This window comes from Rattus norvegicus, chromosome 14 (genome assembly GCF_021556685.1).
Source record: "Rattus norvegicus strain SHRSP/BbbUtx chromosome 14, alternate assembly SHRSP_T2T, whole genome shotgun sequence".
Taxonomy (NCBI): domain Eukaryota; kingdom Metazoa; phylum Chordata; class Mammalia; order Rodentia; family Muridae; genus Rattus; species Rattus norvegicus.
In genome coordinates, this window is record NC_141547.1 from 95,492,549 (window position 1) to 95,515,021 (window position 22,473).

The 22,473-nt window shown below is 44.8% G+C and overlaps 1 protein-coding gene across 3 annotated transcripts in view; it reads left to right on the plus strand.

Moving 5' to 3' along the window:
- The first annotated feature begins 4,499 nt into the window (after positions 1-4,499).
- Positions 4,500-22,473, plus strand: part of Egfr (epidermal growth factor receptor) — a 173,883-nt gene continuing 155,909 nt past the window's right edge. For 2 of the 3 annotated variants that reach the window (NM_031507.2, NM_001393707.1), the window contains 1 exon segment: positions 4,514-4,840. In NM_031507.2, the coding sequence (NP_113695.2) occupies positions 4,753-4,840 (88 nt within the window). In that variant the 5' untranslated portion in view covers positions 4,514-4,752. 3 annotated transcript variants of the gene reach the window in all.

Below are 22,473 nucleotides of genomic sequence, written 5' to 3' on the forward strand. Positions count from 1 at the left end.
TCTCTTGATATAAATTGTCAAAAGACTCCTGGGTATCTTGAAAAATTCATCCATAAGAAATATTTTATGCCTATACTTTCAAATGAAAACTTTAGAAGAGCACATTTTTTCACAATTTTAGAATTTGATTCATAATTTCCTTTAGTATTTACTGCTCCTTTGAGGAAAAAGAAAACCCCCAAAGAATTATACTCTGAGAGAAATATACATTATACGCTTGGGTCAGCTCATTCACTCTTAGACAGGTCCAGAATATGCTTTTCAAGATGTCTGCAAACTTTGGAATCTCCTCTCTTTGTTTTCCACTCTCGTGTTTACTTTTCTTTTAAACTTAAAAGACACAACTTGTCTTTCTTCCCATGGAATCTGAGAATTGGAGAAAGTCAATATCATGTTACTCTGGGGGAACAGTAAACTCTTATTTAACATACCACACTCTAATGTAGCCGTTCATCAGAAAAATTGCTTACCAGTGTATCTGGCAGAGAATAAACAGCTTGTTGTGTAAAGACGGACACACCGTAGGGATTTATTGTGGAAAGAGATCCTCGCATGTGCTCGCAGGACTTTGTTCATTTTATTTCCTGGTCAAGCTGAAATTTTGGTTGCGTCTGACCTAACAAATTTTGATGATGTGATGGAATAGAGTCTGGAGCCCTGGTGCCAACATTCAACAAGGACTCAGAGTTCTTTATCCTCTCTAAACCACAATGCCATCTTTCCATAATAAGATGGAAACGAAAAATGTAAGTTGGCTCATGGGTCATCAGATATACTGACCTCTCACCAGAGTTCAGTAGAGTCTGGAAAGCTGCTGCCACTTCATGATGTAGCAACAAAGAGTACTTCACCTGGGTTACCTCTACCAAGTGTAGGAAGTACCAAGTACTTCACTGGATTACTCTCCACCAAGCCTGTGTGCAAAGCTCTGGTTACACAAGGTGCCTCTGTTTTTTTCTGGAGGAAGTCATTTCTGCCAGCCTACCAAGACCCACTTTTATTTAACATAAGCGTCAATAACTCTAGGACTTGCCAATGAATAAAAATTCATCATGATGTTACTCTTCATAGTTAAAGCCCAGAAGATACCACAGTGCATGCAGGTGTCCTAAGGTGAAGTTCCAGAAGATTCGATGTAGAAGGTTCCTAAAGGGAAGCATATTTCATAGAAGCTGTCCTAGTTTTGTGCTCTGCAACTTCAAAGTGTCGTTGCTTCCTTAGTGATGATCTTGAGGAAGCTTCTATCATGGGATCATATTGATGGATGTTCAAATCAGCAGCTTATGAATGTTGTTATTTCTTACCATGGAGAGAATCCTGAAGTCTTAGCAGACAATCTCTCTTAGGGGTTCATAGGAGAAATTTCTACATACTCTTAATCAGTTGTAGTCATCATTTCTGTTTTAATACGTGTTTGTTATGACTTGTGCCACTGATTATATCCCTTGAGAGAAAATATAGTTTTAAGACAGAGTTCCAGCCTAGGAAAAGTGAACATGGGAACCTTCACTGTCTGTGGATTTTTAAAATCTCATTTCCATCCTCATTCTCTAATTCTCCCTTATTAGAGCCCACCTCCAGCAGAAAGTCAGGGCATCAAGTGAGGGATGGGGGGAGGTGCCATCCCACAGTCAAAAACTCTGACCCAGAATTGTTCCTGTCTGAAAGAACTGCAGGAATGAAGATGGAGAAGGGCCTGAGGAAAAAGGAGGTCCAGGGACAGGCCCAAAGTGGGATCCAGCTCAACGGGAGGCCCCAAGGCCTGACACTATTACTGAGACAATGGAGTGCCCACAAAAAGGGGCCTATCACGACTGACCTCTGAATGTCCCAACAAGCAGCTAAAAGAGTCAAATGCAGATATTTACACCCAACCAATGGACAGGACCTGGTGACTCCTGTGCTTGAATTTGGGGAAAACTGGAAGAAGTTGAGAAGGAGGGCGACCCTGTAGGAGGACCAGCAGTCTCAACTAACCTGGACCCCCAAGATCTCTCAGACACTGGACTACCAACCAAGCAGCATACATCAGCTGATATGAGGCCCCCAACACAGATACAGCAGAGGACTGCCAGGCTTGGGTTCAGTCAGAGAAGATGTACCTAACCCTCAGGAAACTGGAGGCCTCAGGGACTGGGTACTTCTGGTGAGGTCAGGGGTGGGGTGAGTGAAGACAGCCTCATGATGGAGATGAGGGGAAAGGGGGTATGGGATGTGAAACAGCAAGAGGGTGGGCGGTGGGGCGATAAAATCTGGAGTGTAAAATCAGATTAAATAAAAAAATAAAAATAAATAAGAACCTGACCTAAGTTCTTATTCGGAACATATAGCAGAAAGTTGACGCATGAGTCCCCCTCCCCAGTGTGTGTCTCTGGGAAGGGGGTACGAAAGTTTGGGCAACGGTAAAAGTTTTCTGAACGTGCAATAGCAAAGTTTAATTCGAAGGTTCTCAACACGCTAAGGTGTTTTTGGCAGTGCTCCGGGGGGCTGCGTTGAACTTCGCAGTGACTTTGCGTCTGTACACACGACACTCTCCCTCTGCTCTCTGCATGCTCTCACACCATGGGGTACCTAGAAATGCTGCATCAAAAGTAGCTCAGATGCCAGGCTACCATGTGGTATGGACTGCAACAGTTGTACTTTACATGCAACTGCGCATTCTTGTAGAAGAATAATGTCATAATACAGAAAGCGAAACCTTTTAATATTCTCCTACCATCATCCCTTACCACATATGAGCTTCAAATGGGTGTGTTTGGATAGTACTGGGTTTGAATGTTTAATATTTAAAATCAATGTTTCCTTTAAAAAAAAAAGGTAACAGAATTTTAGTGTGGGATTAGGATGAAATTTCCAAAATGACCCTGAATACATTTTTTCTCTTTCACGCTTTGAAAATTGTAGATCAAAATATTAATTAACTCTGAATAATGTTGCAAATGCTCTACATTTCCACAGCTTCGGGTATTCAGTCAAAATCTAATTTTGATGTAACAATAAGCAAATCCATCTCATTGACATGTCAACTTACCTTAATCTTTAATAAGTGATAAAGTCATATGTATGCCAAAAATTGCCTTAGCATTGCGTTATGACCTACCGTTAGTAGATGTCTGATTTGCACACCCACTTTATATAAAACCCCTGCCCGAGTTTACATAAACACTCCTGTGAAAACTAGTTGCCGGTGGGAAACCTTTAAGAAGCCGTGCTCGACTTCACAATGAGGGTTTCAGGGTCTGAGGAGGGTCTGCACAGGCTGGGTGAAATGTACCCATTCAGGAAGCCACCTGCAAAACTTGGGCAGCAGCCCTGTCTTTGCTGGGTGAGAAAGAAAAGTCCTCGTCTCTGGCTTCGTGAAAAGGAAAAGACTGGACTGAGCATGACTGGTTAACAAGGACTCCTGCTAACCAGGAGACCCACCCAAGGCGTCTAAATTAGGGGACCAGGTGATTTTGTGAAGAACTCGGAAATTCTGGATTGAATGGGAGCAGGGGACATTTCTCAGATGGCTAAGAAGCAGTGACATTAGTTGGTCTTTGCTTAAGGAATTTAGTTGCCGGTCGGTCTTGCAGTTCAGAGACACATTTCTACTGGCCAATTTCTAGGTGAACTTACCTGGCAATTTGCCTCCTGGTGTGTGTCAGGGCTAGCTTGGGTCACTGGAGGCTGCTAACTGCTCTAAAGATATGTCCACTGTTGTTTGTGTTAAGTCTTTGCGTTGAGCGAAGGAATTTGCCTGATGTGTACTCTGCTTTGCTTTTCAAGCCCTCCTGGCTGGTTCCAGGTGCAGAAAATGCCGTGGTTTTGCTCGTCAACATGCATGCACTCACCCAGCAAACATACTGAGGCCTTTCTCTGTGCCAGGAGTTGGCTACCCTTCTTTCAAAAGACATGGAGGGTTCTCGATGGGATCTGAAGAACCCTCAGACTTCTGAGTGCCACTTCAGACGTGCCGCTCCCACCTCTGCCCGAGCGGTTGGGAACTCTGCGGCCAAGTCAGTCTGACCTGCTGAGATCCCGCGGTCCAGAAGTTATGGAGAATAAGTGAACAGTGTCCCCATCTGTATTATTTCCAACCTGTGCTCTACGGTAGGACAGTAACCGAGGTGGTCTAGAGTTGTTCTCTATTTTTCTTGGAAGAAAGAAAAGAAGTAAGAAGTTGGGAGACACAGAGGAAAAGAGGGGACACTGACATAGATTTGACTGGGCTTCCTAGGTCCTGAAATGCAGCGCAGTGGAGTCCCCACTCAGAAATTAATCCCAAAGGCCACCCACTGCCCCTCTGCACGCAGCCAGGACTCTCTTCCAGAGCCTTGTCTAGTGGTGGCCAAGGCCATCCACCACCACCTTCCGGCCACTGCCTGCTTTCGATCCTCGCGGCGAGCGCTTCCTCTCTCCTGCCATTCTCCTCCTCCTAGTTTCTCTGGATCCCTCCTCCTCCACTTAGTCCCTCCTCCTCCCGCCCAACCTCCCCCACGTCCCGACCAGGGCTAGCTAGACGCCTGGACAGCCCCAGCGCAACGCTCAGCAGCCTCCCTCTTCTTCCCGCACTGTGCGCTCTTCCTGGGCTCGAGCGTCTGAAGCCAGTCCCGGAGGCTACCGCCACCAAGACAGGCGACGGGTCACCTGGACGCGAGTCTGAGTCCGGGTCCCGTCGTCGTTGCCGACGCAGTCACCGGGCACGACCGTGGGACTCAGTCTGACTCGGATTAATCCCGGAGAGCCAGAGCCAACGACTGCCGAGCCGGGATGCGACCCTCAGGGACTGCGAGAACCAAGCTACTGCTGCTGCTGGCTGCGCTCTGCGCCGCAGGTGGGGCGCTGGAGGAAAAGAAAGGTAAGGGCGTGTCCCACCGGCCCGCGCCCCCTTCGAGCGCGCTCGCCCAGTCCCAACCTCCGCTCTGGACTCCGCGTCCCCAGCTGCCCGCCCCTCCTCTTCTAACTCCCAAAGCGGCCGGGACCTTAGGAGGAACTGGACATTTAATGTCTGGAATGGACGAGACTGGGGCGGCTGAAGGAAGGGAGACCGGGCTTGGGGCAGAGGGGCTGCCAGAGCAGCGTGGGAGCCGAGGCTGTGCGCTCCGGAGCTCTCGGCTGCTGCCAACTTAGTTGCCTCACTTTTCTGCGCTCAGTAGGCGTTTGGAGTAGAAACGTGGTGGGGACAGCGCGGGACGCCGGGCATTGGCGCACGTGCGCCCAGTACTGTCAGGGAGAGCGGAGGGACCCCGGATCCGCAAGTGGGACCGGCATGTCCTACCCTCTCAGCCCGGGAGTTGAGGGACTGGAGTAAGAACCAACGCGCCTCTGACCAAGGTCGGGACCTCAGAGACGCGCGGTTTCCTGAGCGCACCCTCAACGCCTCTCTTCTCCGCCAGGGTTCTCTCGGGACCTGGTAGCCTGAGTCCCAATGTGGCTTGCAGATTTCTGCGTGCTCTTTCGCGGGTGTGTAGCTGCAGCAAATGTGGGAGATATCTCTGTCACTAACCACCTGGGACCTCTGAGAAAAGATGGTGGTGGTGACTTGCTTCTTCGCTAGGAACAAAATAAAAATAAAAGGGAGGGCGTGGGGTGGGGAGGTGGCGGGGGTGGGGGGTGGCGGGGGTGGGATGGGTCGATCCCGCCTCTTGGGCATAGAGCAAGCCAGAGACCTGCCAAGCTAGGTGCACTGGTTGGGGACCAAGGCTCCCTGCCAGATTTGAGCTAGTCTGGTGTGGTGGCTGCTTCCCCGGGATCCCTGAATTTGCCCCTTCTCAGAAGCCTGGGCTTCTGCAGCATCTCTTGGCGTTGCAATGGTATGGCTGACCTGTGACAGCTGGGTCCTTGTGTGTAGTTTATCCTTGGTGTTTCAAAATGAGGCCAGGTAGCAAACTCTCTTACTTGTTATCTGAGAAGCTCCCTCTTGGGTTTCTTTTTCTTTTCTTTCCTTTTTACTCCCTCCTTTTTGGAGTGATTGATATTGGGCCAACTAAAATAGAACCCCTAATTATAAAGAAACAGATTGATGTCCGTGGATCACATGTGCCAACTGCCCAGACTGAACACGAACAAGTCTGGCTTCATGACTACCCGACCATAAACCCACTTGACACGAGAAACATGCCTCAGAAGGTTTAATTGCACAATTCAAAATCCAGCCGCTCGGGTTCCAGGAGTCAGGTCTGCACTTGCTGTTGATGTCATCGGCATCCGAGTTGGACTTGGGGGTTGGTGCTCAGTGCACTTTAGTCGGAGGGGGTGTAAGGCTCAGTTCCCCAAACTTAGCTCCACAATGAAATCATTCGGGTTTAAAAATCAACAAGCAAAACAAACTACACCCCTCCTCCAGGGTTCAGCAGCCACTCCAGACGTTCAGATTTCACAGGTCTACCTTGAGAGGATTTTTAAAACTCTTATAGCGTTTGATTTGAGACTCACTGGCATAAACGAGAAATTGATAACATCTAAGGCTACCACGATGCTCCCCACTAGCAGGAGTCTGGGAAATCTTGCAGTACAGAAAAAAGCCTGGGTGAAGTGAGTAGACCGGGGCTTGCTTTGTTCACAGATGGGATCATTGTGAAGCTTTTCTCCTACCTTCCTCAGCTGAAGGAAGTCATGGCATCTGTGCCTGCCCGTGGGACTCCCTCCCCTAGTTTTCAGTTTGTCCCATTAGAGACCCCGTAGAGCACCACTTGTCTCACCTCAGCCCTGTGGTTCCCTGTTAACCGCTTTGAACACTGTTAGTGGTTGCAGATTTGTTTCTGGTGAGATAAAAAAAAATGCCGCTTCATTTGTCTGTCTGTACGGTATTCACTTAAAACCAAATGCTTCTGGGTAGAGCAGTAAAGGTGGCAAACCAAGTATTCATCTGTTCAAGTAACATAAAAGGCTCAGTTCTAAAGGCCAGAGTGTTGAAAACTTGAGACACCCTTTCTACAGCACGCTGATAAAGGATTTGTTTGTTTAACTGACCAGTTTTGTCCCAGGCTGGCTCCCATAAGTGAGGTAGGGGTTATCCTTCCCTCCAATCTGTGGTACCATCTATACTTGTCCTCAGAGCAGAAGGCAGTCAGACACTGCTTTACATGTATGTATTGTCAGTCCTTACACTGCATGTAGTGAGCGGCGGCTCTCATCATCTCTTTGAGGGAACGTATGCACAGAGAAGCGTAGTGATTTTTGCCCATAGCTAGTACAAAACGGTGCCAAGACTGACTCAAGTTCCTTTCACCCCCAAACCACTTCCTTACTGTAGGAGGGCCAGGCTAGGTTAGGTATATAAATGACCCAGTTTTGATGCTAGAAGGATAAGGACCAGGAAACATGCATTTGAGGATCAGTTCATGTCTGAAGCTTGCTTGTTTAGCGGCCTACTTTCCTATTCATGGATGCTGTGACCTCCTGAGTTGCCTTTGATGGGGGCAGTGTAGTCACCAAAACAAAATATGGGCGACGGCGATGCTTGGAGAAGGCACTTCTTTGGAAAAGATCCTGTGTGCAATGCGAGTGAGAGAGGAGGGACCCTAAGCCTGAATAAGGCAGTGGAGTTTGGAGGTGGAAGGAACTTGAAAGGGACTCCAAGGCTTCTCAAGACTTTCTATCTGTCTGTCTGTCTGTCTCTCTCTCTCTCAATCTCTCTCTCAATCTCTCTCTCAATATATCTCTCTCAATATCTCTCTCTCTCTCTCTCTCTCTCTCTCTCTCTCTCTCTCTCTCTCTCTCTCTCTCAGAGGACTGGGTCTTGGAAAGCCTAGGCCTGGCTTCCTATCTAAGAAGCTTATGTTTTCATTCTAGGTCTGGGTTAGGTGGAAAGTCCCACTGGAAATCCAGGCTTCTGAGATCTCCTTTCTAGATTCAGTAAATGTTTACTGCTTGCCTAAGATGTGCCAGACATTAGGATCTTAATGGTTATATTATTGCCTCTAAACATATGTGGCTCTTAAAACCACTAGTTAAACACTGGTAATCTGCTCTTCAAATATGCCGAAGAGACTTGGTCAGGCTGCCTTTGTTATGGTGCACATTCGCAGTGGTGGAACACGATGTTATCTGAAATCAGGTGGCAGCACCAACACACTCAGCAGCTTCAGTTGGCTTTGTATACTTAACCTCATAATTCGTAAGTTTTCTAAAGTGAACAAAAAAAGGGGGGCTGGATTTGGTATCTTAATCTCTGAAGGTTCTATCACTATCAAATGTCTGGTCCTCTTGACCGGCTATCTCTGAAACACATATGCTAAGAATGACTCACTCCTGCCAGTTCCAGCAGCTTGTTTAAGAAGCCCTACGGACACCATCACAGGGTGGGATGGCCTTCTTTCAAGTTTACACTTCCGGATGAGTTCTTCTAGGACAGATCTAGATTCCAAGTACCCTTTCTAACTCTGTTCAACTTTTCATCAACAAGAGGCTAGACTTACAGTCTGGCCTTTTCTGTATCCCTAAATATCCCTGCAAGTTCATTGTTTCTGAACAGTCGCCACACACGAGTTGCTTCATACAATTATGTAAGTTTATCACCACTGTTTGCCTTTTGAATATTAGGACAGACATTGTCACCTATAACTACTTTTATGCTTTTCTTTGTATTTGAGCCATGATGTATACTTCGTGCTCTGCTGCCTATATTTTGAGGTCTGAGAATGAGTTGGTCTTCATTTGTCCCTTGAGATGTCTAAAAGTCACTTAGTAGAAGACAGAGGGAAAGGTCGTATGTAAATGGGCAACAGAGTCACATATCTGCATGGAATTAAGGATGCTTTTCAAGACTGAGTTTTGCCTTTGTTCTACCTGAGAAGGAGAGTAGGAAAATCCCCAAATGGACACGATCACATGGGGGGAAAGAGACTACAGGTTACAGAAGTGGCATCGAAAGTCAAGTTCTGGAAAGCACCCCTGTGCACTACTAAGATCAAGTTGACAGGGAGAGAGAGAGTGTTCTATACAGTTTCAGATGAGCTCCATTAATCACAGCACAATGCTGGATCTTCTTCTACATGAAGGGACTTACTGGAGAACTTAAAGAACTGCCAGGAAGTGCCTTGTGTTTAGTGTCTCCAGGAGCTGTGAAGCCGGGATTGTTGGGTATCAGTGGACTGGGGAGATGGATGAATATTGCGCGTGACATTAAGTGAGATTAAGGAGGATGCAGAACAAATGACTGGCAGAGAGATCTGGAGGCAGATCTGAGAGAGGATGGTAGGGAACAAGAAGAGAACGCTGAGAATGCCAGGTCAAGACACAAAGCTCCAACCTGGAAGTCTTGGTAGATACTCAATCCATGCATAGGGCCGGAAAGTTGGGAAGCCACGGAGAACAGGAGCTGAGTATGAATTTGATGTTTAGATGCAATCGATGTGAAGTATTGAGATGGGAACGTCTAAGAGACAGCAGACTTTAAAGCAACAGGGCCTACCATCACTTTCTTAGAGATTTCCATTTCTGTTCATGTCATTGGCCATAGAACCACCAGCCCCATGACAGCCTCCTGTCAGAGGCTCACTGTCACACCAGTGTTCAACCTGCCAGGGATGTGGATTTACTCCTTCTTTCTGTATTAACCCTGGCTTATTTTTAGTTATGGATCTCTTTAGTCGCAGTTGAGTAACTCATGTGCAATTGTTAGGCGTGTTGTACAACACCGTGCAGGGCCATGTTTAACAGGGTCTGAGATTTCTATTAGAGCACACAAAAGAGAAGACCTAACTCTCCCCCACACGATAGGAGCAGTTTCTCAAAAAGAGATAGTTGCCCTGTGTGTTCGCAAGAATTTTGCTGGTCTCAAACAAGACGAAAAGAATGTGGAAACTCTGGGCAGTTCCAACACCACCCAGCATCATGCCTTTCCTGGCCTTCTGTAACCCTGAAGTCCTGTACAGTGAGTGTTAACGATTTATTCTCTTTTGCCTGGTTTACTTAAAGCACTTTAAAGAGAGTTGTTACTTCAAAAGTAAAGTGCATTGACTTCAAAGTGACACATTATTTTATTACTTCAAAGTGTTACTATTTTAAAAGTAACAAGAAAATATGAAGCATTAACTAGAATCTCTAGACTGTAGTTGGGAGATGTTAAAGTGTCCCATACAATAGCATGCTCCCCCTGAACCTTGCTATGGGTGAGCAACATGATGAGTTTACGTGCTTTAATAATCTCCTGCTACAAAAATCAAAGGACTCAATGCCTCCTGTATCATAGGCACGGTAAATACATATTGAATCACAAGGAGCCCCCAAAATGCCTCCCAAATTGATCTATTGCCGCTTGTGAATTGAAAGACGCATTTGGTGTACACATTCACCTGTTTATTTGCACAGATCATGGGACAAACAGGTAGATCCGTCAAGAGTAAGGAAAAGCATGACTACTGGCTACTGCTTAGGCACCTATGTCTGTGTACAATGAAGGGACCCCTGCACATGACTCAGGAGAGTTTGTTAAGGATTTTACCTTGGAAGTAGAAATACAATGCCAGACCATTTTACCGTTAAAATGAGTGTGCACCCGCTGAGTGGATGATGTCATGACTGCTTTAGCAGCTGTGCTTCTTCGTGTACTGTTGCTAAGGCAACTGCAAACGTTCCTTCCCTGTGGTCCACTTTGGGATAAAATTGATGCATCGTGATGATCTCTACGAACGATAAAATGAGGCTCCTAATGACAAACCGAATGGTGTCGTTTCTTTGCCTACTGTCACAATTTTTCATTATTTCAGCGTCACGAATATTAGGACTCTATGGATATACACATGTGCATGCACTAAAAGAGAGGGGAAAGGTAAGTGGGCAGGTTTGGAGAAGAGAAGGGAAGGGAACAATGTTGTAATTATATTATAGCCTCAGCAATAAAACAGCTAAAATAAAATAATTTATTGAATTTGTGTAAATCCTTAAGGACATGTGTCCCTGAATATTTCATGTCAGTGAAAGATTTCAGATTTTTTTTTCTTAAATGTTTCAGATGTCAAAGCCTGGTTCTGTTTATTTAAACGAAAATAGTAAATGCTCATAAGCTCTGGGAAAATTTAATTTAATCACACTTAACTTTCCTCCCTTACATACTTGTTGCCTGATTTAGTCCCATACCCTAATACCCATTGTATGTGTTTAAAATTGGGCTGAGCAGAGTCGATTAGACAAACCACTTTAAGTGTGGTCTAGTACTAACTTGTAAAGTCTAATGACTCAACGGTTTTTTTTTCCTAAAGTGTATTTTAATATAGAGTTTATAGAGTGAGAAAGACAAGCAATGATTGCCCTACGTGTGTGTGTGTGTGTGTGTGTGTGTGTGTGTGTGTGCATGTGCCTGCCACTACCTTAGTGTGGAAATAAAGAAGACAACTTGTGGGAGTCGGTTTTCTCCCTCTACCATGGTGGGTCTGGGGTATCCAACTCAGGATTTCAAGCTTAGCAGCAATCGCTGTTATCCTCTGAACCATCACGCTGGCCCAAATTTTACTTTAGAAACTAGAAGCGTGGTTAATTTTCTAAACATGTTAGGTCACAGCTTCTGTCAGCTTGACAGGCTCAAAAATACAAAAATGGCGGCCAAAGCAGCCTGGGTCAACTATTGGGACAGTCATCGCTGCCTGTGGCAACATGTGGCCATTCAGCAGCTGGGTCTATGGCGGTCATTGGGTCACTTCCAAAATTTAGAGGAAGCCATACAGTTAAACTCAGTAGAAATTGAAACAGCTATTCTGAAACAAGACAACAGATTGTACAAACACACACACACACACACACACACACACACACACACACACACGATTGTTTGTTCTCTACACAATATCCTGTATTAAAACTCCATCTGAGGTGAGACCATTGACTCTTTTTTTTTTTTTAATTTAATTGTATTTTTTTCCTTATTCATGTTTCATCCCACTCACTGCCCCCTCCTGGTCACCCCCTCCCACAGTCTTTCCCCTATTCCCCTCATCGTCTCCTCTGAGAGGGTGGGAGTCCTTCCCCCTCCAGCACCCCCGCATCCCCCCACCCTTGCAATCTGCCCACCCTGGCACTTCAAGTCTCTGCAAGGCTATGCGTGAGCATGGACTTTTAGGGAGACAACAAATTGTTCACTCAGAGATACTTTGTTGGTTGAATGAATGGAATGTGGACTGGGACGTGGCTAGCTCACTCTCGGACGGTGAGGTGGTACCTTTCCCCAAAGCAATGTCTAAGCACAATGCTATTTTCCTTCACCAAGAAGGAAGAAACGTTTTGTCACTGCTGATTCCTGACAGCGGAAACTTTTCAGGGCTCGGGCAGAAATTCCTGCAAAGCACGTTCGTGTTTCACGACTGTCACGTGAAATAGAGGAAAGTCCCGTTTGCCAGTGGAGCCGTGGATCTGCGCTGATTGCCCTGTATTGTAGGTTTCAACGATGTCACTGGGAAGGTGGATGACAGGTTGTTCAACCCGGAGACGGTGAACGTTTCAATGCACAAAGGCTTTCAACGAGCAGGCTGTTCGGTTGTTGGTTGCGAGGCAGCTTTAGTAATTGGACCTCGGAAGTGTTGCAAGTCACCTGCCCAAATGTGTGTTGAGTTTTCTTGAGTCAATAAAAGTTTGCAGAGCAAAGGCAGAACAGGAGGCAGAACATTTGGAGAAGAGTGAATCGGTGGTCAGTTAGAGTTTGCCTCCGTTTTACCCTTCTGAACACAAACCTAGTAATAGGCCTGGCTTGGGGAGAGGCAGTTTAGTGACAAAAGTCCCAGACGGTTAATTGTCTGACCCCAGTCTTCCCTCATGGCATAAAACCCTTGGCTTTTGAAAAAGAGAACTTTAGTTTTGTTGGGTAATAGGGGTCACAAAAGCCTCTAGATATTCAGAATATTAATATTAATAATAAGTTGCAGAAATGTAAGACGTATGCAGTGTAAGGAGGGTAGTTTTAAAGTCACACATTTAAGACCTGGTGCATGCTAAAGCAGGCAGTGACAGTGGGGTACATGGGTGAACTGCTAATTGCATACTCTTTCTCTTGCAAATTTTGGAGTTTTGTATGTGGTTGGTTTTTTTTGTTTGTTTGTTTGTTTGCTTTAATCCTCTTGAAAAAGTTTGGAGTTCCTCGAACCTTATTTTAAGAAGACTCTGCACATTTGTTTCGTCTGTAACGTAGAGTCTCTCATTAGAGTGATGAGTCAAAAGGCAGAATGGGGCCATAGTCGTGGGGTTGCTGTGGTGGTGGAGAGCAACGTTGTGCAGATGCACTTTGTAGCCGAGCAGACCTCTCACAGGTGGTGACTTCTGACCAGGGTTTACATACTCATTTATGTTCAGAGAGAACTTCTGAGTACACGAACCTCCTCGGCAAGAGTGCTGACCTCACGGCCGTCACACGTCGTACTCACAGGAAGTTCTTCTGAGACATAGAAGGCCCCCAGATCAGTTAAGAGTACCCTTAAACACAATAGATAACAGTTAATTACTACCCAGACATGTGGAAAAAAAAAAGACGTCAAGCGTGCCACCTTAGTGGCGTCACGGTTAGCAGACAGAGAGAACAATTAAATCATTAGGTCAGTGTCTGCCTGAGGAAGCAGACTGGCATAGCTGTGTACAGGTGCAATGGGTCTCTAAGGAAACAAGCGTACAGAAGAAAGGGTTTCTGCCACTGAGTTTCATCTGCACAGGCTTCTGGGCTGACTTGTGTAGTAAGCAGAATCTTGACCAGCTCCTGATTTTGTCTAACAAGTGGAACAAACAAGAATCATGACACAAATATACAGCACACACTCCCATCCAGGCTAAGTGGCCATTTGTGCTCACGACAGACAAAGCTGGCTTTGCACTTTCGTGTGGACTCTGGCTATCTAATGCTCTGTTACTATAGCCACTGTTACTATTTGACACGTGTGTCTGGTCATCTGCTGGTTACAGAACTGTTGTACTCGCAGAACCTGTGTCTGTTTCTGTATGATCTGATTGCGAAATGGAATGGTTTTTGTCAGTTACTGATAAGGGAGAAAACAGCCGGGTGTTTCTGTGTAGGATACTGGAGACACTTATTCATCCAGGGATGTGCTACATTCGTAGGATAAAGGGACTCGCCATTTCAGAGGTCAAAAGAAGCCATGCGCGCGGACTTCAGACAGCCTCAACAGATGCTTGATGCTAGATCCATCGATTATAAATTTGTCTGCAGATGACCATGTCTGTAAATAATGTTTTCCATATGAAAACTGTTGCAGTAGCCTAGGGACTGCTTTAGATAAGCCATCCTAGGAGTGGTCCTCCCTAGCCACTAGCCTTGGTGGGTATCTTCTTTTTAATTCTAGAAAAGGCAGTGATACCTTACTATCTCAATCACATATGAAGTGATAAATCTTTGTAAGTATGAATGGTGAAATGCATACATGGAAGTATACTATGACTACCCCATACAATGCGTGTACCAAAAATATGCTGTCTATGGTTTGGCATTTGGGGGCTGACAGCTCTTAATAAGAACCATTTTTTGGTCTTCACTTTGCAGATGGACAGGGAAGTGATAGAGTAACAGGTGGGAATGACTCTAGTGTCACACTTTAGAGTCTCCATTTGCAGGGAGATCTTGGCCCAGGTGGTAAGCCTGCACAGGTCTCCAGGTACTTACCTTGTATAATACAGTATTCGCAAGAGAATTAATACATGTTTTGTTCTTAAGAAAAGCACATTTCATGTGCACTTTACTTGTAACATAGGACTTACTAGACTAACTCTAGGGCCCTTAGTCCTCATCGTGGCCATTTTGTGATCCTGCACAGTGTCACTGTCCTGACCCAAAGCCACCTGACTAGGAAAGGTAACCCTAGATTGCATAGCAGCTCTGTGCTCTCCCCCATGACTGCCCTATGGTTAAATCCTCACAGGGTTAATGAAACATGGTCAGGAGACAGGTACAACTCCACTCCCCTCAGCCCTTTGGTGACTGGCCTGTGGCCCCATTATGAGACCCTCAGAGTATACCCACCACAGCCTGCCTTTTCTTTCTGTGGTCTCAGTCTTCCTGACAAGAAAGTTTTGTTTACTAGCTTCCTATATAGTCTGGACTAGTTTTTAAACCACTCTTCATGTTCCAGTATAGCACTGATGACCTATCCCGTGCTTTTCTCCAGGAGAGACTGTACCACAGGTGAGAGGAAGAGACACAAGAATAGTTCCTCTCTCCAGCACTATTGGATCTAGACTTAGCTGGTGGCTCGGGCCGTGCCTAGTGTACTTATGGCCACCTTGGTCTGTTTTCCATCAGTATAACTGATAGCTGAGGTAATGAGCTTATAACGATAAACAATTTGTTTGGACAAAACGCGTGGAGGCTCCAGCATATAATCAGTTATCTCTGTTGCTTTGATCTCCTGGTGAGACAGCACATCACGGTGTGGTGCAAAGGACAGAGCAAAGAGACAAAGAAGCAGAAAGAAAAAGGAAGACACCGGGACAGTCTCCTTTGAAATTGCATTTCCAGTTACCCAGAAAGCCCGTCCCTAGACTCCACCTCTTAAAAGATCCTTCATCTCCCAACTGTTGCAGCTCTGAAGATTGTAGCCAGGAGCACACACACCTTTGAGACCACTCAGCACTCACGACTGAGAGTTTAGAGCCACCCCCTACTCAACACTCCCAGGAGAGCTACTTTAATCTGGGGATATTCTCAGACTTAACCAGGTTTCCTGTCTCTTTAACTCATTCATAAAGAGAAGGGTTGCAAGTGTCACATACGCCCGCAAATGTATAGATTTCGGCGATAGAGAGGAGTCAGAGGTCAAGAGCACTGGCTGCTTTTGTAAGAGGATTAAGATTCAATCCCCAGCACTCACAAGGAGGTGTGAACACTCACAACCTACGGAACTCCAGAACCAGGGAATCTGATGCCCACTTCTAGCCCCAGTGGGCACCAGGCACACATGTGGTATACAGACTGGTGATGGATTAAGGTATGACGGAGGCTTCTTTTCTACCTGCACCATATAATGTGACTTTTAAAGGCATTTTAAACCTGTAAATAAAAAGAAATTGCTTTGTTTCAAGAAACATCGAAATTGGAAAAGCTCACAGTTCCAAGCTAACGCTAACACCTCAGCGACGTTGCTGGTGGCGTAGTGCTTTACACTGTAGAAGGAATTATTAGCTCTGTGGTTCCCAGATACAAGGATGGGTAACCTAACCTTGGTATTCATTGGTCTCCACTGTCTGTGAGATTTTTGAAGCTGTAACAGCCCAGCTGTGTGTGTGGGAAGGGGAGCTCAAACACTTCAAAAGTTTTCTTCGATTTGAAAATTTCTATGCTACAAAGGGACACGCAATTAAGCTTTACATGTTGACTCGGGGGTAGTAAAACCTCTTTTTCCAGTGTTAAATTTGCGGTAAACACTTTACTTTTGAAGTTTTAGAAAGGGAAAGGAAAGGTATGATTGGGAAAAGGGGAACACGGTGGGAGCACGCTCATTTCTCAGTCAGGTTTGCAAGCTTTCAGTTGTTCACTTCCAAGTCCCATTTTGTTTGAATTTAATACTTTGGTCTTATTTTTTTAGATTAGTATTTTTATTTGCTTTTACTTTGTGTGTATTGGTGTTTTGCCTGAATGTATGTAATTGCACCACATGTGTGCAGGGTCAGGAGAGGCCAGGCAAGGGTGTCGGATCCCCTAGGGCTGGAGTTAATAGAGTTGTAAGCCTCCATGTGGATACTGGGAATCAAACCTACATTCTCTGGCAAAGCTATTATTACTCCAAAGCTTGGAATCATCCCGATAACCCCCTTAAATTTCTTTTTTATTTTAACACAGAAGACTGCAGATGTTGTTGGTCTTAGAAATTGTTCTGGAAACAATAAAGATGAATTTATATGACTATGAGTCACAGTTTGTTGGGGTAACAATACCTCTGCTGGCTGTTTTGTCTTCTTTGAGATAGGGTACAATTAGAGTGTCCAACTGGCCTTGAACTTGTGAGGAATTCTGCCTCAGCCTCCTGAGTGTTGAAATTCTAAACATTTTGTTCTTAAGAAATGACAGATTTCTAGGAGCTTATAAAAGCTCTTCCAGGAGATTCAATATTGTCTTCTGTCCTCCCCCGACCCTGCCCCTGTGGCACCACCTTAGCAGAAAATTTATGTATCTTTATGTCCATGTCTCTGCCTGTTGCTAACCCAGGCCAGGAGTTTGCTGTTTTAATTGGCTGGAGATGTGATGGCATGGAGACCATGTCTTTCGCAATGCTATATGGAAATTTTGTAAGGAAAAGTTTCTGGTCTGCAACATTTGAAGGCCATGGAGTCACGATGAGAGGTGTGGGAAGGACTTAGGGCAGGCAGACAGAGAGATGGGGAGGGGGACTGGTGAACTGAACAAACCCTGTGGTCTTCTGTGTTCTTATCATGTGCTAAGTTTATGTTCTGTTCAAGTCACAAGGGGACCGTGTACCAGTCTACTCCTCCTGCGCTTCTTGATTGGTTTGTGTCCTTACTTCAGGTGTAGGTGTGCTACACGAGGGTTATTGGGAACCTGGTGATGTCATGTGTCTTAATTTAGATGCTGTACACAAAGGCATATGAATTTACCAAAACATTTCTAAAGCTACAAACTTTGATGTGTGCTCTTTTCTACATGGACATTACACTGTACAAAACAATTTCAAGACTGTCTATGGTGCCACTGAACTCACAGTCACAAGACAGATAGAGGGCAGCCATGAATCCAGCACGTTCATCTATTTCCCTTGCAAACCTGTAAGCCTGAGTTCAATTACTGGAGCCATGTAAAGATAGAAAAACCAGCTGTACAAAGTTGTCCTTAGCCCTCCACACACGTGTCATAACACATATACCTTCCCCCATAGCTCAAAAAAGAAAGAAAAGTTATTGGACAAGTCACAGTGTTGTCAGAAAGTTCATAATCTCATTTAAATTATCGGACATCCGAGACAAAGCAATGTGCCTGCTCTTTCTTTAAGGATAAAGACTTACAAGGTCTCCTTAACTCATAATGACACTCCTCGTATTGTTACTGCAATTTACACTTAGCTCATTCCAAATTACACACAGACAGAACATGAAATAAGGTAACAGCAAATTAACAGCCTGTGTGGAAATTCCCCCACTGGAAGCCTCGCATTTTCACAGACACTCGGCAACTACAGAAACTCTGCAAAGAAAGTATCCTCTTGCAAGAACCCACGGCTTCGCTCTTTGCCTGTTCCCTTTCAGCCTTAGCCTCTATATTCAGAGGAACCATACTCAGATAGGCACGTGGAAATGAGCTTGAACATCGGCACAGTGAGGCAAGAAAGCACACAATGCAGAGTAAAGCCACAGCACTCTGTCCATCCTGGGGCAGCTTCCTGAACCTCTGTGCCCGCCCAGCCTTCTAAACCCTGATTTCTACACCCGTTACAGCGTGAAAACATGCATTGTGTTGCTCTACCAGCAGAGATAGTTTACTCTAATAAATTTTGGAAGAACCGTTGCCTATAACAAGTGGCCAAAGGACATTTCATGTTTCAGAATGGCTGGCTCAAATAGCAGGCATTAAATTCTCCCTGCACGCGGCCACACTTTTAACCATGGATTGCACAGGAAGTATAATGTCTATCTCTAAAGACCCTATAATCCAGACTTCATTCATTACATTCCATTTCTGAGAGTGAAACGTAAGTCCAGTGAGCTTGGAGAACGCCTCAGCACTGAGGACAAGGATAGCTGTGAAAGGCCTGGATGCATTTGCCTAATGTGTGTACAAATGTCGCCCATACCTTCTTGATACAGAGCACCTCCTAGTTCTCACACAGCATGGCCTGTGCCACACTTTGCCTTATTTGAATAACCATGAGAGCACAGCCTTATTTCCCTCTGCGATTGCTTGATAAAGGCCACACAGTAGATAAGCTTCAAGTTCCTATGTTTGGATAGAACCAAATCAGTGCAAAAAATCTGTGTGCCCTTGACAATTCTCTGTTGACATCGACATTGTTTACTGTAAGCTTAGTAGTTGCAACGTGTGTAATTTCAATGACAGTTGGGTCTCCCTTACCTGAACTGCTTGGAAGCAGAACATTTTGATTTTGGAGCTTTTCAGAGATGAAATTTTATTTTCTTGTGACCTCACCAATTGAACACGTTGAATACAAAAAAAAAAAAAAAAAAAATCCCAATTCTAAAAAATACTTTGAAACCTAAAACCTTATGAGCAGCAGGTTGGAACCCAAAACCTTTTGGATCCTTTTCAACTTGGGATGGATGTTCAAGCATCTTACTGTTACTGCAATTTACGTTTACAGTATAGCTGGTCTTTATTGTCGAGGCAGCTCCTCTTCTCAGATTTTATTCATGCCAGGGGAAAACAGAAATTAGAGAGAAGAAAGCCTGTGTGGTCTTTCCTGGGAGGCTGTGTCTGTTGTGAATGCTAATTTTAAGGTGGGATATTTGTACACAGTGATGGGCAGGTGAGACAAAGAGGCAACAGAGAGGCAGTATGACACCTTGGGTTTCCCAGCTCTGAACCGTCAGCGTTCCCCCTTTACAGTTCATTGTTCAGCACTGCCGGCTGCTTCTCTGTGTAGCTCTTGGAAGGTCTGATTCCTGAAGTCCAGAAAAACATTGGAGATGAGGGAGGGTATACCTTCATTTTGATAGCAGGAGATCGTGGACGAAAAGGTAGGAAGGCCAATCTGCAACCAAACCATGCCTACTCTCAGGTAGGTACCCACAGGAAATCTTTAAATCATTGGCTGATTTGAGAGGAAAAAAAAACACCCTGCACCCTCCTTGTTTTTACTTGTTTATTTGTATGCCTGGATATAACGTGAGAGACTTTCTTTTTAAGACATATTCTCCTTATCAATCTGTCTGTCTGTTTGTCTGCCTGTCTGTCTGTCTGAGGTCATGGATTCCGGCGTGTAAATCCCTGATTCAAAGTAACTCCTTTATCGTAGTAGGATGATGGGCATAGCTGTTGGTTACAGTAATAAACCCTGACAGACACATCCATAAACTGTGACCGTGAACAGGCAAACAAATACAAAAATTGTTCTAAGCTATTGGAAAAGAAGTAGCAAATGGGAGAGAAAAGGCATCTTCTTGGAGCATTCTCTGGGCCCTCATCCTTCTCTTTGTTGAAATGACTGGTTAAGCTCTGCCCCTTGCCCCTCCCCCACTATTGTCTTCATTCCTACATGATGGTGAAGTATGAATTCAGATTATCCTGCGTGCTCGGTACTGGGTGCCGCGGAAGGAGCATTGCCCATCAGCGGGCCTTGTGCAGGGTTCTCTGGGTTTACTATAGGGAGCTTAGAGGTCAGAGAATGTCTTCCTCCCACTTCCAGGAAATGTGTGCCTACGTGTGCTAACTCAAACTCTCAAAGAAGAAGGCTACACATGTGCACACTTCTTCACAGCCGGACTAATGCTTCCACCCACAACTACAGTTCAGAAATATTTAATAAGAAAAATAAGAAAAAGGGACAGTTGGGAGATATGCAACTGTGTGATTCCTCTGACGTATATTTTTCCCCCATGAGAACTAAATTCTGGTAAATGTGAGGCAGGTGAATTAGGTCTTTGCACGTTGCTTCTTTCATGACTACCATTTCAGATCTGGTCTCAAACACCACAATGTGCTTTTCAGCCCCCTTTCTCAATTTGGATCAGTGGCCTACTGAAAAACAGTATTTTTGTTCTTCAGTGTTGACTTAATTTTTTTGGGGGGGGAAGGCGGGGGGCAGAAGACGGAATACTCTGTCTTTGTGGCAACATGTATTTTCACAGAAAAATCGCAGGTTATCATTAAGTAGGAGTGGATGTTCCTGTGATCTTGTTTATGGGGCTCAAGGAAATTTTAACGTTTGCGTATACGTTACACTGTTAAGAAAGTGTGAGGTTGCTGGGACATTCAGAATTCTACTCTAAACTTCAAAACTACCAGGTGATGTTTCCCATGTTGTCATGGAAAACATTTGTGATTTCTTTTTTTCCGGAGCTGGGGACCGAACCCAGGGCCCAAGCGCTCTACCACTGAGCTAAATCCCCAACCCCGACATTTGTGACTCAAACAGGAATGAAGCCAGTTGCCTTGTGCCTTAAGTGAAGTAACCTGTAGAGTACGACTCGGAAGTCTTCATGCGACAATGATAGTAAACGTGGTAGGCTTTCTACCAAGAAGACCAAGCCGGACCATTCTCTTCAGTGGAGAACTTAGGCAAATGAGTTTGTATCTTCATTATTGATTAATATTAACAATAATGAATGGCGTAGGCCATGACAACGGGCAAAAGTGATATATAAAGTCCTGGGCAGAGTCTGAGACTGAGGATGCTTAGTCCCAAAACTCCCCATGCTAGGTTGTACAAAGTAGACACCACAAGAGCATACTTACTGTACACATTTAGCATATGTGTATATGTGTCCCAAATCAATTTCTGAAAGCCAGCTCACCCTTATTTATTGACAAACACTGATGTGTCTGTTGAGACCAGCACAGACCTAAACTGTGAAAACAGCATTCACAAATGTTCTCCTTGGCCTTCAGTACAGGGGTCTTCACCTTTCCAGAAAACAATCCTACACAGGCTTTTTTCTGAACACATGCGATCAAGGCGTGGGTCTTCACAGACAATACTTTTCAGAGAAATCATCTTTGAAGTCTGTCCATTAAAAGCCATTTTAAGGAAGTAATTGTTGGATTATAACTGAATAAGTACTCAGGAACCTCAGAGTGTAACTTCAGACATTAGGGGTACACCTCTTCAGATAGAAAAGCGCATTCTGATGCATTAACATCATTTTAGTTCTCATTAACTGAGGCAGCCTAATATATGAACTTTCGAGTCTCCCTGGTACTGAAAAGAAAATCATTTTGCATAAAATATGATAGTATGACTACAGGTACATGATAAGGATTATAACCGAATCAAACCTCAAATATTCCATTAAAGTACATGTTTGGTTTTTGATTTGCTTTGGAACTAAGTATAAACTGCTATGTCAAGAAACACCATGAATTGACTCTATTGTGAGCTGTAAGAGTCAGCGATGTGGTGGTCACTCAGCAATGACAATAGCAGATGCCATGTTCTTTCCATCGGATTGGCATATCTTTAATTCCTCTTTCAACTGAAATGGTCCCTTTCTTTCACACTTATGGATTCATCTACCTCCAAGGTCTCACTGACAAGTTAGGACTGAAAAACGTAATGTAGGACTTGATTTGTGAATCAGGATAACACACTTTGAGAATGTGGAGGCCTGGCTTAGTACTTACCAATTAGGTACATTCTTTTTCCCAACCCCACCCTACAAGATATTTAGTGATATCTCAAGAAAGTACTTGAAGTCACTCTGAGCCCTGTTACTAGCATCTGTAAGATAAAGTCCAAGGATGCTGATGAACATTCTTTAGTGGGTAGGAGAACCATCCCACCAGGGTGGCTCTAACTTGAAACGTCAGCCTCGTAGATGTTTGCCTTCTCGTTGCTAAGCCAGCCATACCCAACTGCTCGTGCTTACCCGTCTTCTTAA